General features: G+C 56.4%; 2 protein-coding genes across 2 annotated transcripts; both read right to left on the bottom strand.

Annotated features, from left to right (window-relative positions):
• Positions 1-4: 4 nt before the first annotated feature.
• LOC104534611 (multidrug and toxin extrusion protein 1-like) lies at positions 5-5,565 on the bottom strand (the record flags this gene model as incomplete). Its single annotated transcript, XM_010181096.1, has 17 exons — positions 5,395-5,565; positions 5,058-5,159; positions 4,820-4,888; positions 4,471-4,619; positions 4,324-4,366; positions 4,147-4,191; positions 3,700-3,797; positions 3,432-3,529; positions 2,854-2,967; positions 2,653-2,720; positions 2,238-2,346; positions 2,061-2,136; positions 1,912-1,981; positions 1,478-1,610; positions 1,067-1,161; positions 483-630; positions 5-115 (listed from the first exon to the last, which is right to left on the bottom strand). Coding segments are annotated over exons 1-17 (1,699 nt in total), but the record flags the coding sequence as incomplete, so codon positions are not given.
• A 1,714-nt stretch (positions 5,566-7,279) lies between these two features.
• On the bottom strand, positions 7,280-14,263 carry LOC104534295 (multidrug and toxin extrusion protein 2-like; the record flags this gene model as incomplete). Its single annotated transcript, XM_010181095.1, has 16 exons — positions 7,280-7,515; positions 7,865-7,946; positions 8,171-8,265; positions 8,612-8,744; positions 9,191-9,260; positions 9,580-9,655; positions 10,056-10,164; positions 10,401-10,468; positions 10,701-10,814; positions 11,355-11,452; positions 11,692-11,789; positions 12,170-12,214; positions 12,921-12,963; positions 13,108-13,256; positions 13,593-13,661; positions 14,162-14,263. Coding segments are annotated over 16 exons (1,587 nt in total), but the record flags the coding sequence as incomplete, so codon positions are not given.
• Between the last annotated feature and the right edge of the window lie 1,371 nt (positions 14,264-15,634).

The raw sequence follows: 15,634 nt of genomic DNA, 5'->3' as shown, positions 1-15,634 counted from the left end.
ACAGCAGTGGCTGGAGGGGACCTGGCAGTCGTGTCCTGGGGCTCCAGCTGGTACGGCGCTCCCTCGATCCTGGTGATGCCCATCAGCACGACGCCGTTCTGCGCGTCCACTCCCGCTGCAAGGAGAACGGCGCTGAGGGCTTTTTCAGGGGGAATTGAGGGGTTTCATGGGAGGGTTTTGTCTGAGGTCTGAAGATTACGAGCAGTCCAGTGTGGAGATCTCCAGCCCTCGATGGAGCTTTGGTGGGACCTGGTGTCCACAAGGTGAGGACTGCCCAGGGTGCCCCATCCCTCCACATCATCCCCACAGCAGCCCCCGTCACCCTCCCGAGCCCACCCTTGCAAGTGCTGTTTTCCCTGTAGCTGGGGGCATCACTAGCAGCACACTGCACCCTCATTTTGTTCCTGGCATATGTGAACCCCTGGGGACCCTTTTTGGACCCAAACCCACCACTGCACACAGCGCCCAGCCCCTGGCCGTACCTACGCACCCCTGCACCGCCATGGCAGGGGGGTAACCGTGGGTTGGTGGGGCCGGCCCCACACCAGATGGAAGCGCCTTGCAGGAGGGGTCAGGGCCCGGGTTCGGGTCCTCCAACGTCGGCTGGGTCACTCCTGCACGGCGCTGAGCCTGGAGGAGGGAACACGATGGGCAGAGCCATGGTACAGGAGGGCAAATCCCCACCAAGCAAAGCCAACACGCCGCCGCTTGCGTTGCTCATCTGGCTGGAAACAGCACTGCGCAGCTGAAGGGTGCCCAAAATGCCCAAGCGATGCTGGCTGGTGGGAACGCCCGAGCTGCTGGGGCACAAGGTGATGCAGAGTTGAGGTAGCCTTGGCCACCCTGTCTGCTTTGTGCTCCATGTCCCCAGCCAAGGGTGGCACAAGGTGCAGAGGGAAACCTTGGGGCTATTGGGTGCACATGTGGAAGGGAGCTGGACACAGGGATGCGGCCACAGTCCCAAACTGGGGAGCACTGGGGGGATCAAGCCTGTGATGCTGTCTGATCCCAAGTCGCCAGGGACCTTCCTGCTGCCAGGGTGTGATGGCTTGGGCGTGTGGGTTACCTCCTCGGCCGCCTTCCTCCAGTCCATGCGGGAGATGTAGATGATGAAGCAGGTGCAGAGGATGGAGACGCAGACCAGCATGCTGAGCCACAGCCCTGCAGAGGGCACAGCGGCGTCAGACAGGCACCGCGGCCGGAGCAGACCCAGCCACAATGGCATCTCGGACAGCAAGTCAAGAAAGGGGATGTCACCGAGAACAGCAGGGACACAGGGATGGGGTGGCTGTGGGTGCCCGGCAGCAGCTGCTTTTTCCCAACACCATTAAAAGCTCTCAGTAGTTGCAGGGTCCATCCCAGTCCATCCCAGTGTGCCCAGTCCTCAGCCAGGTGGGAGGGCAGAGCCAGGCAAGGGTCGTGGTGAGACACAAGTGGGGCTGGGGGAGCCGCATCCGCCCATAGGGGTTTTGGGTACCTATGACACCGATCCTGGCCACGAAGAGCAGCACGGCCCCCAGGGGGAGGCCCACGCCGTAGTAGCTGACAGCATTGAGGATGGCACCGAATTTCTGCTTGCCGATGCCTCTGAGCACCCCGCTGCAGGCACCCTGCGGGGAGTGGGGCTGGGGTCAGGCTGGGGAGCGATGCCTTGGCTGAATTCGGGGCTGTGCCAGTGCTGTGGGGGGCTGGTGAACCAGCCTGGTGATGGGCCAGCTCCCCGTTTCCCCCAGTTATTTCTGTGCCCTGCCTTGTCCTGCAGGTCTTTATGCACTCAGTGTTTTCTCAGGGTGACCCCAGATGCTCTGCAGGGTCCTGGTGCATGAGTTGGTGCCCCCTCACCCAACCTGCGATGCTGCCACTCAGCACTAGAGTCCCCTACCAAAAGTAGCAGCGTCCCCAAGGACTTACACACATGGCTTCAAACAAGTGGAAGACAATGTAGACGGGCATGACCCAGGCCACCAAGTCCACGATCTCCCTGGGGACAGAGAAGAACCAATGATCGCTCTTTGGGAACTGACCTCTGCGTACCAAGGCTGGGAGCCGAGGGCACTCACTTGTCGGGGGTGAAGATGTATCCCAGCACGTCCTTTGTGGCGGCTAAAATGGCCCCAACAGCAATGCAGAAACCCCCTGAAAAAACAGAGCAAAGCTCTGAGCCTGGCCCGGCTATGATGGGAACCTCGGGAGCAGAGTGGGCAGAGGTGCAGGACCCCGACAGAGGCGTCCCTGACCTGTGCAGAGCAGGCTGGTGGAGGAGGACCTCTTGGCTGTCTCGAAGTCGCCGGCGCCCAGCGCGTTCCCCACCTGCACGCTGGCGGCCGTGCCGAGCCCCAGCGGGATCTGAAACCACGGGGATCTGTGACTGCGAGGGTCTGTGACCATGGGGGTCTGTGACTGTGGGACTCTGTGACCTTGGGGCTGAGGCTCGCCTGGGTAAGGGGTTGCAGCAGCAGTGAAATAACCACCCAGTGAGGAGGGGGATTGAGCTGAGGATTTAATTTAAACCATCTCCATAGGAGGGAGCAGGGAAAGACTTTAAGCCCATAGGGTGAAGTCTGGCATTGCCTGGAGCTGGTTTTTTGCTGGGTGTCTGTACTGGCCTGTCCCTGGGAGTCCTGGTGGGAGATGATAGCCCCCAGTCCTTACCATGAAAGCGACGACGGACACCTCATAGATGATGGACTGTGCAGAGAGCTCGATGACGCTCAGCAGGCCTGGGGGATAGGAGAGAGGCAGCGCTGGGTTCGGGTGCCTGGAGAGGAGTCGCTCTGGGCCGCTGCGGCTGCTGCAGATGCCAGCCTGGGTCACAGCCTGTCCCCCTCCTCGCAGCTTCCCCTCTCCACTGACCTATCAAGAAGCTTCCGATTTCATAGGTCCACCACTCAATGCATATCATGAGCATGCTGGGGATGGCCAGGGAGGTGAAGCTGTCCCAGTCCAGCAGGCACTCGCTGGACCAGCCTGCGGAGAGGAGAAACATCGTCCCATGAAGGACGAGGCTGGCCGTGTGCTACATCCTCCAGAGCACCCAGGCCAGCTGGAGGTGCTGTGTCTGTCTGCAGAGCCCCCAGGGCAACGCTCCTCAGCTCCACAGCACCTCCAGCAGCAGAGTGTGCCTGTGTGGGCTCTGTCAATGTTGAGGGTCACAGAGCGGTGCAACCCTCAGCTCATTTTGCCCGGAGCAGAGTGTCCAAGGGACGACCTTGTGTTTATGTCTGTGTCCATCCAGCTTTGGCGCTGAACCCTCCAAAGCCTTGGCAGAAAGTTTCATTTCTTCAGAATTAATGTTTACTGCCCGGCTTGCGCATGACGTGCGGCCACCGAAGCAGCACCACTGAGGTTAATATTTCACCGCCAGGACTAACAGCATTCACTGGATAGAAGTGGTGGAAGAGTCACGAATGCTCGTGTAAAGATGCCCTTACCTCCCCAGGTCTTCACGTGGAGCTTCTTGCCTATGATATACAGGAACAAGAAAATGGTTTGTGAATACTGAGCGACGGTGTTGGCCCAGGCAGAGCCCCTGCAAAGGAAATGAGAGAGGTCAGGGTCCTTGCGCCTCCCCCGCCTCGGGGTGCCAGGGCGCACCCACCATGTCCCCACCAGCGTCAGATGCTGCTGACGTCCCCGAGATGTCCCTTGCCAATGCCAGGCATCACCGTTTCCCTCCTGTGGGATGCGGGCACTACTCACGTGATGCCCAAGTGGAGCACATAAAGGAAGATGCAGTTGGCGATCACGTTGACGGCGTTGCCGACGACCCCGCTCAGCACCAGCGGCCACATGATCATCTGCAAAGAGGAGGAGGTGGGGGCTGCGGCATCTTCTCAAAAGCTTTGGGAGAGAGGTGAACTTTCCCAGCCAAAAGGTAAACTTCTGGGGATGGTGCCAGCTTAGAAAGTGAGTGCGTTGGAGGTAAATCCCTGACATGAGGAAGCGTGAAGGGATGTTCACCAGGCAGATGGACACAACTGGCTGTGGGATGGGGTGATCTCCAGGGTCAGAGATGTTCCAGGGCAGCCGGGTGGTGCTGGGGTCAAATGCTGCCTCACCAGGGAGCACAAAAACCCCAGGTGCGTGGTCAAGGGGAGCCTGGTGCTGGGGCTGACCCTCCATGGGTGTGAGGGCTGCAGGACCCACCTGGTTCTGCAGGTATCTTGTCTCCAGGTGATACAGAAAAACTGCCTGAAAAGGAAATTGGTGATGAGATGAGGCCAGTGCTGAGCAGGGCCCATGCTGCTGCAGTGGAAAAGTGGAGCAGGGTGGCCAGTCCCCATGTGTGGTGGCTGATTGTCATGTGTGACCACAGGGACTCACCGGCAGAGCAGGGACAAACGCCGTCACATAGCGCTGGGTTAACCTGTGAGGACACGAGGGGTACGGTCAGCGAGGGGCCATGACCACTGTCCCCCCAGCCCCGCTATACTGGGGAGGGACATGGCAGCAGAGTCCAGAGCAGCCGACCTGGAGACCTCGGGGTCCTGGCGGATGAGGAGCAGGAGCTGCTCAATGTTGATGAGGATGGCGCAGCAGGGGAAGCAGCAGAGCAGGAGGATGAGGATGGCGCGCTGCAGGATCACCCCCACGCGCAGCAGGTTCCTGCTGCCGTAGGTCTGCAAGGTGAGAGGACAGAGAGAGGGGATCCCTTGGAGGAGCCCTGACCACACTGCAGAACACCCAGGAAGGATTTCGTGTTTCAGGGGGGAGCTTCCCAGGTCACAGAGGCAGCTGGGGCTCTGTGCAGCACCTGGGCAGCACCAGCCAACGCTGGAAAACCCCATGTCACCAGGACAAGCACCAGCATCTCACCCACCTGCGATATCAAGGTGTCACAGGCTGAAGACAAACCATAACCTACAGAGATGGCAGTAACGTTTATAACCTGGAAACAGAAGTTAAAAAAACAAAGAGCGAATGTGAGCATTTCAGATTTTCAAGTAGGGAGAGGGGCTAAAAGGAAAGGTGGGAGCCTAAAATCTCCTCTGTCCTCATCTGCCTCCGTTCCTGCATCCTGTTCCAGTATCGGCAGGTGGGAGCTCAGGAATGCTTACAGCGATGGCCAGCGTGACGGAGGCCAGCTCAACCTTGCCCAGGTGGCCGCAGAATATGGAGCTGACGAGGTGTATCAGGAAGATCAGCAGCTGGATCAGGATCTGACGGTGGGGAAGAGGAGAGGTGAAGGTCAGAGACAGTGGTGTTGGGGGAGAAACCCCCCCTCCAGGGCCAGAGCATGGCAGGGGATGGGAGGGCAGCTGCACGCATTTAGCTGAGTGCATATAACTACTCAGTGCATGTAACTACTCAGCCTCTGCCAGCCAAGGACCCGCTCCCCAGGGTGCCTGTGCCAGCCACCCCACCACGCCAGCGCTGCCCTGCTCAGGTCCTTACCAGTGGCCCCGCCAGCACCAGCAGCTTCTTCACATCCTCCCAGAAGTGGTCCGGCACCCGGCGCTGAAGCCAGCTGCGTTTCTTCCCACAGCTGCTGGGTGTGGGATCCTGCCGGCTGGCGGCCACCCCCTCGCTTAAGCCGTTCTCCTCGGGAAGGTTTGCCTGCTTCATGCTGCCGCTCTGACGGGGGAGTGAGACACCCCTCTTCCTCCGCGCTTGGTTAAAACAGCCCTGCCGGAGTGAGCAATGTGTAACCACGGTGGGGTGAACTTCAGCCGGGGCCGGGCGAGCTGACCGCGTGCCCCTTGCTGCCGGCACGGTGATGGGAAGCGTGGGCAGCAGGTCAGGGCAGCGTGGAGGAGCCCAGATGTGCTGGTGCAAGGGACTGAGCCATCCCAAATTGCTCCTGCACACCCTCATACCTCTGTCCTGCTTTGCCACAGCTCTGGAGGGTCGTCCTCCCCTTCCAGCGGCGATGGAGGACTCACGGGTCCGTGCACAGTCTTCCGTGAGCTGCTGCCAGCAGTGACAGGGCTGTGGCCAGTCTCGGCCCCTCTCATCACAACGTGGTGGTGGCCAAGACAAGCCGGCCCCATTGGCTCCAGCTGTCGGCCTCCAATAGTGTTGGGTTTCACCGGCACCACTCCGCCAGGACAAATATAGTGTCCTGCCTCGGCCCACCACAGGGGACGTGGAGGGGAGCTGCCGCCGCGGCATGGACCCTTGTCTGTGCGGAGCAGGAGGTGGGCTCTGGTGGGATAGGGTAGCCCATGGGGCAGAGCAAGGCCAGGCTACCTCTTCTGCCCAGGCTCTGGTCCCAAAACTACTGGGACTCAGCAGGGCAGAGGCTGCTGAGTGGGGGTTGGTGGCTGTTTCAGCTCCTTTAGGTCATCTCTTTCATTTCTAGCCTACAGACAACCAGTACCAGAGCTGTGGGGTGGCAGAGCTGTGTGTGGTGTTCACCTCCAGCGGCTGAGCCTGTGTCACACCACAAGGGTGGTGGCCTCGCTGTTGTCACCCAGCTGCAGGTAAGAGCCTAGGACAGGTCTGGAGGGGCTTGGCGCTGAGGGCAGGGTGCATTAAGACACATGGCAGTGCCTTGGTGGCTCTGTCAGGTTGTGCACTACAGCTCCCTCTCCTGTGCAGCTCAACATCTGTGTGAGAGCAATCAAGGTACAAAAATCCTGCTGTTGTACCCAAGGGGAGCAATGTGCTCCATGAGCCCAGCTAAAATAAGCCCCACACTGCCACTGCACCCAGAGCCAGCCGCAGATTGCAGCACCAGGAGGCTGCGGCTAGGCCCTGTGCAAGGCCCATGCTGTTGAACAAACACAGCCCCCATTTCCCTTCTAACAGCTTGGCTGTGCCAAGGACCAGGGTCATGCTCACACGACGTTACCAGCCCAACATTTACTCAGAAAACTTTATTGTATCAAAAAATCCCACCTTACAAAAGTGCAAAGAAGAGTTGGTTTAGGCCCCATGCCTGCCACACAGTGGGGAGAGCAGGGCCCGCAGCCAGCGCCCAACGCCCCGTCAGCAGAGGAGTCAGCCACTTTCCACTGAAATGAGCCTTGCTGTAGGACAAATGGCCCCAGGGAGCAGGGCAGCAGCACCAGGTCCCTGTCTGCTTCCCAGGCCAGCCCCAGGCCACACTCCTGCCTGCCACAAGTGACATCCCAGTGCAGTGCAGGACAGGGACCAGCCCTCAAACACTTTCTTCTCAGGTGCCACATCCTCACCCCCTTTAAGAACTCTGTGTGTGGGATAAAACATTGAGAGTTAACCAGAAACTGAGCAAAGTGGCTCTTGACAGCGAACTGAGGGGAAATTCCTTCCCCTGCACCCTCCTCGCTCGGTGCACAGCTCCCCAGTGTCACTGGTTCTAGCTATTGCTGGTCAGGAGCCGGACCAGTATGCCCACCAGCAGGACTGCGACGGCAGCAGCAGCAGCCAGGACGTGGCGGATGATCAGGGCCCTCCACACCACAGCTGCAGGCGCAGGGACGATGGCAGGCTCCTCCTGTGTGATGAGCTGAAGGTCAGGCTGCCTCTCGCCTCCCACCATGCTCTCAGGCAGGACCACAGTGTCCATGGTGTCCGTGTCAACAGAGATGTAATCTGGGCAACAGACAGGTGAGTGCTGCAGGGGGGCCGAACTGCAAAGCCAGGGGATCCCAGCCCAGTGCTGCACAAGCACCAGTGATGGTCCCAAGGGTCCTTGCCCAAGGCTCAGGGACACTGGGACATGCCACAGCAGGTGTTCCCAGCTAAGGCAGATGCTGGCCAGCAGCCCAGGCTCTTCCCTGGAGCAGCCAGGGTGGTGACAGGGGTAACGGGGTATGGTAACCCATCACTAAGTACAGGACAAGTGACATTGACCTAGGATTAGCGCCAGGCCCTGTGCTCTTTCTCACCATCTGGGTGGAGAATTCGGGCTCCCTCCCTGTTGTCAGGCCTGGTTACATACCCACAGCAGATGTTTTGTTAGCAGCTGTGCCATTGGAGTTCACGTCTTCCACTTGTTTTTTCAGGCCAGCTCGGACTTGAGCCTAAAAAGACATGGAAGGGTTGCTCCTAGAGCAAGGGTGTCCTGCCCAGCCAAGCAAACCTCAGTCTCCACCCTCCCAAAGCATGCTCAGCACCAAACTGCTCTCACACCATAGGAGAGGGACAGATTCTGTCCCCTTTTGCCCCCTCCTAGGATGCAGCGGCATCCTACTGGAACAGGAGCTCACCTAACAACTTAAGAGTTATAGAGAAGCACAACACTCACCTCTTCTGCAGCTTTTTTCCAGTCCATCCGCATGACAAAAGCAGAGAAGGAAAGGGCTTGCAAAGAGATGCAAACGATCATCCCCACCCACAGACCTGCAGGATGGAGAGTCACTTCAGGGAGGGCTGAAGGAAACCTGCTTTTGCCAACCACTGCCAAAATGCCCAAGGACTTCAGTGAGGTCAGGTTATCACCCCGTGTCTAACCCAGTTGTTATGGGCCGGACAAGGAGACCTAGGAGGGTCTTATGTTGGGAGCAAGCATGGATTTGCTGGGACATCTCAGCCCCCATTTTGATGGGGGATACTCAGAGCCTGCTTCAGCCAAACACTTCAGTGTGAATCCAGCCCCACCAATACAAAGGAGGAGCTGAGCACAGAGTTTGGCCCTGCAGCAGCAGTGCTGGCAGCTCACACTAAGCTGAACAGAGGACACACGTACCTAACACCCCCATCTCAGCGGCAAACATCAGCGAGATGCCAATGGGCAGACCAATGGCGTAATAGCCGATGGCGTTGGCGATAGCACCCATCTTCTGCTTCCCAGTGCCCCGCAGCACACCGCCACAGGTCGCCTAAGGAAAGCAGGCAGAGGCATCAATAGGGAGGACAGCACATGTCACAGCAGGTACCACTACAGGAGCTCTGGTGTATAACACGGCCCTGTGAATGGGCACCCACAGAGCCAAAGGGGCCCAAAACCACATCACAGAGCGCATGGCGCAGAGGTCCTCTCCTTCCAGCTGCCCACCTGAGGCAGAAGTGGGAGTAATACTGCCTGGGACAAGACAGCAATGCCAATGTGCTCACCTGATCCAGGTGAGAGTTGTTGCCAATGGGCAACCACAAGCACAGGGGACACTGAGGTGCTATAGGTAATGCAAGCAGCTTCTTTGACAGTTTATCAGTCTGCTGCTCTGTCTTACGTTAACAGATGAAGGGCGAGCTAGAGGCAGCTTTGCACTCTCCATCGCATCCCAACCTGCAGAAAGGAAATCGCTCCATGTGCTGGAATACTCACTGCTGCTGCATCAAACAAGTGGAACGGAGCAAAGATGATCATCACTTTGGACACCAAGAAAACGATCTCCCTGTTGGGAAGATGTACATACTGGTCAGGGAAAGCAGCGTGGCCTGGTCCCTAGGTCTGACATCTCCCTCGCCAGCTGCAAAGCCCAATCCCAGCCCATGAGACTCTAGGGGATGCGTGCAGCTTGGGTACCATCATGGCAGTGTCCCAGTGTCAGCAGCATCCATGCTGTACAGTGACACCAAGCAGTAAGGAGGAACCTTTGGGGAACGTTGTTGAAGACGGAGGTTTATGAACTCTGTCAGCAGCTTCTGAGCAGCTCCTGGGATACAAATCACACCCTCCAAGAAGGTAATAATACTCAAAAGCTGTTAACCTACTTGTCATTGGTGAAGATGTATCCCACGATGTCCTTCAGGGTTCCCAGTAATGTTGCAACCACCACAGCAAAAACTTCTGAAAGAAAAAGAAATCGTCAAATCGCTTGCCACAAGGGCAATGCATCCTGCTCCTCATCCAGGCCCAGATCTCGGGGGCTTCAAGTGATGGGGACTGGGCATGGCTGACCTCCAAGTGATACTGCAGTAGAGGGCAGGTCTGTTTTCCTCACTTTCTCCCCAGATACTCCCTCTGCCTTCTGGACGTGGAGGACAGAATGCTAAATTGCATTTTTAACTACCAAAGCCTTTGCCCCAGGTTGCTAACTGAAAAGAGGAACCAGGGTCTCAACTTCCCCAAACAGAGGGCCCAAACAGATGGGTTTGGGTTCCTACAGCAGCTCCCCAGCCTCAAGAGGGGAAAATGACCCATTTGCTGGTAACCACCCTTTATTACCCCCCACAGGGCCTGGGCTGACCTGTGCACAGCAGCGCGGTGATGCAGGAGGTCTTGGCCTGCACCACATCTCCCGATCCCAAGGCATTGCCCACTCTGACGCTCGCAGCCACGCTGAAGCCCAGAGGCACCTGAGTAGCAGGAGATGAGGAGGAGGTGAGTGGCAACAGAGCCTGCAGTGATTTTCTTCTTCCCCAGTAGGAAATTTGGGGCAAATTGGCATTGCTGCAGTAAAGGGATTTTTCCATCTGCCCAAGAGCCATCATCTCTCTGGTACCGACCCTTGTTCCCCTCCCCAGCCTTGATCTACAGGGACATCATTTGCGAGATCCTCCCAGGATCCCAGTTTAATCCACCGAGCTCTTACCATGTACGCCGCAGAGGAGAGCTCGTAGATGACGGACTGTGCACCCAGCTCCACCACACTGAGCAGTCCTGGAAAAGATTCATCACTTAATTAGGTCAGAATTTAACTCGTCCTTTGCTGAGGAGGAGGCAGGGACTACGGGGTTCCCATCCAACAGGCTCAGCATCCTGCAGAACCAACCCTGCAGGTAAGGAGGCTGCTGGCAGGAGGTGCTCTGAAGCCACTAGAGGAGGAGTGGCTGGAAGTAGTGGCTGGAAGGTGTCCTGTTAAACCAGGTGGGGAAAGAGGACTTGAACTCACCTGCCAAGAAGCTCCCAATCTCAAAGGTCCACCACTCAATGCACATCATGAGCATGCCGGGCACTGCCAGGCGGATAAAGGAGCCCCAGTCCAGGAGGCAGTCCCTGGTCCAACCTGCAATGAGGTAAAGCAGAATGAACGCGTGCTCTCCCCTCCTCCCACAAAAGGGGAGTCACATGCTTTTATGGACACTCTTAAGGACAGCCACCACCACAGCTGACAGGACATCAGCCTATCCTGAGACAGGATGATCAACGGGAATGTACTTGAAGCTACAGAAAAGGCCTTGAATGTATGGCTATAGCATCTTCCCACAGTGAGGGGACAGTAATCCCTTTGCCAGGTGCTGGTGACAATGCCAAATCTTCAGGGCCAGACACTAGTATCACAGAACGCAGAATCCCAGAACGTTAGGGATTGGAAGGGACCTCAAAAGCTCATCCAGTCCAATCCCCCTGCCAGAGCAGGAACACCCAGATGAGGTTACACAGGAAGGCGTCCAGGCAGGGTTTGAATGTCTCCAGAGAAGGAGACTCCACAACCTCTCTGGGCAGCCTGGTCCAGTGCTCTGTCACCCTCACTGAGAAGAAGTTTCTTCTCAAATTTAAGTGGAACCTCCTGTAGTATTTTAAATGATGAAGCTATGAACAGTACCGCCCCAGGTCTCCACGTGGATCTTCTTCCACCACACATAGAGGAAGAGCAGAATGGCTTGGGTGTACTGAGAAACTGTGTTAGCCCAGGCAGAGCCCCTGGGGAGAGAAACAGGCAGGTTACAAATTACATCCTCACCAACATCTTCAGCTACAGCAGGAGATACATGGTGGTACCCATACAGGACTTGCTGCAGGTATGGGGCAGATGCCTCCAGCCTTATCTTTGTGGCTGGTTGGCTGAGGGTGGCAGAGCTGGGCACCCAGGTCACCCTCCCCAGCACTGAGCAAATCCCTGCACCCTGGAAGAGGCTGTCACCACCTCTGCTCACACTTACACCATCCCCAGCTTCAGCGCATACAGGAAGAAGGCGTTCATGGCCACATTGAGGATGTTGGCTGCAATCCCCGTCAGCACCTGAGGCAAAATGATCGCCTGGAAGCCAAGGAAAGACTTTGGAGTTTGATTCCCCAGCACTGCCCAAGCCCCCATCCAGCAAACACAGGAGATACCTTCACCAAAGTCTAAGGAAAAGGCAAGAAGGCAGCTCCTGTTTCAGGTAAAGCTGGATTGCGCTACACATGCAGAAGGCAGCACATGGGGCTCAAGAGCTGGTACAGTCACAAAATGCAGAGCTGGGAGGTAGCAATGGGGAAATGGAGCAAAGTAAGGGTGGTTCCCGTGAGCTCTCCCTGCCCTGCAGCACACATTCCTCATCCTAGCTCTCCCCAGAACAGGATGAGCTTAGATCCCCAACTTTATCCACATTCCTAGGAATACCTTTATGGCCCAGAGCCTGGTTACTTATACAATACCTGACTTAGTAAATATCTTGTCTGCAGCTGGTACAGGAACGCCGCCTGCAAGAGCCAGGATTCATTTCATCAGCACCACTGTGCTATGGTTCAGCACCCAGATACCCCTCACCACCCACAGATAGGTCCTTCCCTGGGCTCCCCCCAGCCAGGCACGGTGCCCAACACCCTGCTCCTGCGGTCTGGTTGAAGCGTGGCATTTGCCAGCACTGGCTGCGCCCCAGGCCAAAAGTAACAACAGGCACCTCCCATTCCCCCTGGAAAGAAAGAGCAGGCTCCACTGGGAAATCTCCCATGCTTCCTCCTGGAAACCTTGGAAGAAAGCATTAACATACAACATCTTATTCCCCAAGGGTACTGCTCCCTGTCTTAGAGGGGTCCCTCTGGAGAGGGACAGCGTAAGCAGCCAGAAGCCCAGCAGCTGTGAGTGTGTGCAGACAGCAAGCTGCAGCCTTTATCTCAGAGATAAGGGTGAGCCCTGGAGCCCCTGGCTCCAATGTCCATCACCCGTTCCTCGCTGTGCAGAGTCGTGGCCTGCAGTAAAAGCCTTTGCACAGCAAGATGATAGAGTGCATGTTTGCTGGTCCAGCAGCTGCTGGCCATTACATATCTGTTAAGGCCCAAGATCAAGGGGCACATTGTACAACCCTAAATCATTCTGCCCTGGGATTCACAGAGCAAAGACCCTCCCTTCTTTCCCCAAATGTCACTGAGTGATATGGAGCTTCCAACAGCTTTAGCAATGACTTACAGGAAGCGCTGGAATAAAGATCATCACGTAGACCTGAGTTAACCTGGAAAGAGAGTTGTTTCCCCAGTTAATGATACAGCAAAGCCAGAGCCAAGCCAAGCAGCGTTGCACTCGAGCTCCACAGAGCTTCGATTTCAACACGACACAGCAATGGCTTGCTCCAGAAGTGCTCGATCCCACCCCTGACCTGGAGACCTCGGGATCCTGTCGGATGAGCAGGAGGATCCGCTCGGTGTTGATGAAGAGCGCCCAGCAAGGGAAGCAGCACAGCAGCAGGATGAGGATCGCTCGCTGCAGGATGGTGCCCACCTGCTTCAGGTTTTTGCCACCATACGTCTGAGTTGGGAGAGAGGAGCAAGGTGAGGTTACAGAGAATCAAAGGCTCAGGACCCAGGGTGGAAACAGCCTGATTCCCATGCCTTGCAGTGGCTATCAGCAGGCTGCTGGGTTTGACTGGCTCTCAGGTGGATCGCACGCCCCTTGGCTGCCCAGACATAACGCAAGACTCCTTGGGGGAGCTGCAGAGAGGCAGCTGGCTCTAGCTGGTGCATCTATAGCCCCAGACTGGTAGCTGCCATCCTCCCACCCTTTGTGCCCAGATCATGCTGCACAGGAGGTGCAGGACACCACCAATCGAACCCCACTAAGGGGAAAGAGGGAGCTGCTACTGACCTGGGACATCAGCGTGTCACATGCTGAGGCTAAACCTGAACCAATGGAGATGCCCGTCACATTGATAACCTGGAGGAGAGACAAGGGATGTGGGTTGCAACGGAGGGTGACAGGGGACCTGGCCCAAATCACTGCGTTCCTCCCAGCTGGGTGTGGAGACAATTCTGCTATGAGTATTTGGGAAGTTTCCAGCCCTTCTCTATTTCTCAGAATAACACATTCTTGTTACCCAAATAGCCTCTTCTCTCCTCTGCTGTGGAAAAGGGTCCTCTAGTGAGGGGTGAGTATCTTAAGGACCACAGACAGTTCTGCTCCTAGGTGCATGCCTAGGTCTGGTGAGATCAGAGAGCTTGTCACAGGCTCCAGCTCCCAACCCAGGTGCTGGCCTTGCCCTGGCACAGTTTCCGACTGCTTGTTTTGGTGGATGCAATGCTTGTGTTGCATCAAGCTATGCTTATGCACAGGGTCCTCACATACACACTCCTACAGGGCTAATTTTTTTTCATTCTTTTTTTGGTGACACATATTTTTTATGTTTTAAATCAGAGGGGAATCGGAGTAATACGTACGGACACGGCCAGGGTCACAGCATCCAGCTCAGCTTTCCCCAGATGGCCGCAGAAGATGGAGCTGACCACGCTGATCAGGAACCCCAGCAGCTGGGCGACAAACTAGGACAGGAGGAAGAAGAGACCATGAGATCAGGAGTTGAGGAACACCACCCCGCCCCCAGGACTTGGACTATGAACAGTCGGGTTTCCTGCTGTTAGCACAACGCCTCGCCTTGGGGTCCGGGCTCTGCTGCCCTGGGAACCTGTCCTTGCTTGTCTACGCTGCTGGGGCAGAGGAGCCAGCCCTAGGACTCATGCAGGCTCTCGGTGGCTTTGTCTTTCAAAGCAGACTTACTCTGCAGTATTTTGGTGTTACACAGCATATCTGGCAGATGATGCTGCTTAGTTGGGGCTTAACAGCTTCACTAGAAATCCCCTTTTCCAGGATGAAAGACGCATAGAGAGGAAAGATTTTAGAAAAAAAAAAATATCCCAGTGCTTTTCCACACTTCTGTGGAAAACTCTCCTCTCCTCCTGGAGACGCACCAGGTCCAGTCTGCTTGATCCTCATCAAGGGCTACTGCAAGGCTTAGCAATGCCAGAGCAGATACTGTACTCCAGACCTCATTTTCCCTTGGCAAGAGGACAGCCCCGCTACAGGCATCTGAGGCACAGAGTTGTGGCACAGCTAGAACCAGATGGTAGAAGTTAGAAGCGCTTATACCCACTGAAAGGTGGGTATGGTTGGGAACCATGCTCAGGGTCTGCTCACACTTCTTTCCACCCAGCAGTTGGCAAGCTGAGAGCCCAGCACTGCTGGAGAACCAGCTCCTGTGGGGTCAGTGGAAGAGCAGGACAAAAACTTCTCCTCTCCAGACCTCCCACTGCTGCCAGCAGATGCAGTTCTCCTGCCAGGCCTGGGCATGTTGGACCTGCTGCTGTGAGTAATCGCAGCAGGAGGGCTCCGTACCTCCACGGTCGTTCCAGCACAGGGTTTGACACGAAATGAGCGTTAACAGCCATAGGTTTGGTTTTGGGGTTATCTGTGCACATGCAGAAGCAGGCTGTGCCACAGGTGGAACGGTTCAGAGGATTGAGGGGCTGATGCCTTCAGCTGCAGAAACTGAAACTGGTCTATACTTCCTCTGCTGCCTGATCACAGCAGGTCAGTGCTTTGATGTCAGGGAGGACACCTCTGAGAAGTTCCTCAGTTGCTACTTATTTAGGGGAGAGAGCGGAAGATTCAGAATACAAAACTTCACGCACAATGGATTTAGACATGGGGTGCTGGCTCCCCTTTGCAGAAGTAGTTTTCCCGAGTGATTTAACAGCTCATCTCCCCTGCTCAAAATCACTGCTCCTCTTTCACAGCCACGCTGCCAGGGCCCGCATGGAGGAAGCTGGACAGCAGCAGCAACTCCTAGGGCAAAGAATAAGCACTTGGAGGACGATTAAGGGGTGAACGGTGGCGTTTTAACCTAGCTATGTCCT

Source organism: Mesitornis unicolor, unplaced genomic scaffold (assembly GCF_000695765.1).
Source record: "Mesitornis unicolor isolate BGI_N332 unplaced genomic scaffold, ASM69576v1 Scaffold36583, whole genome shotgun sequence".
Lineage (NCBI taxonomy): Eukaryota > Metazoa > Chordata > Aves > Mesitornithiformes > Mesitornithidae > Mesitornis > Mesitornis unicolor.
Note: the sequence above shows the minus strand (reverse complement) of the source record. Positions and strands in the feature narration are given on the sequence as shown.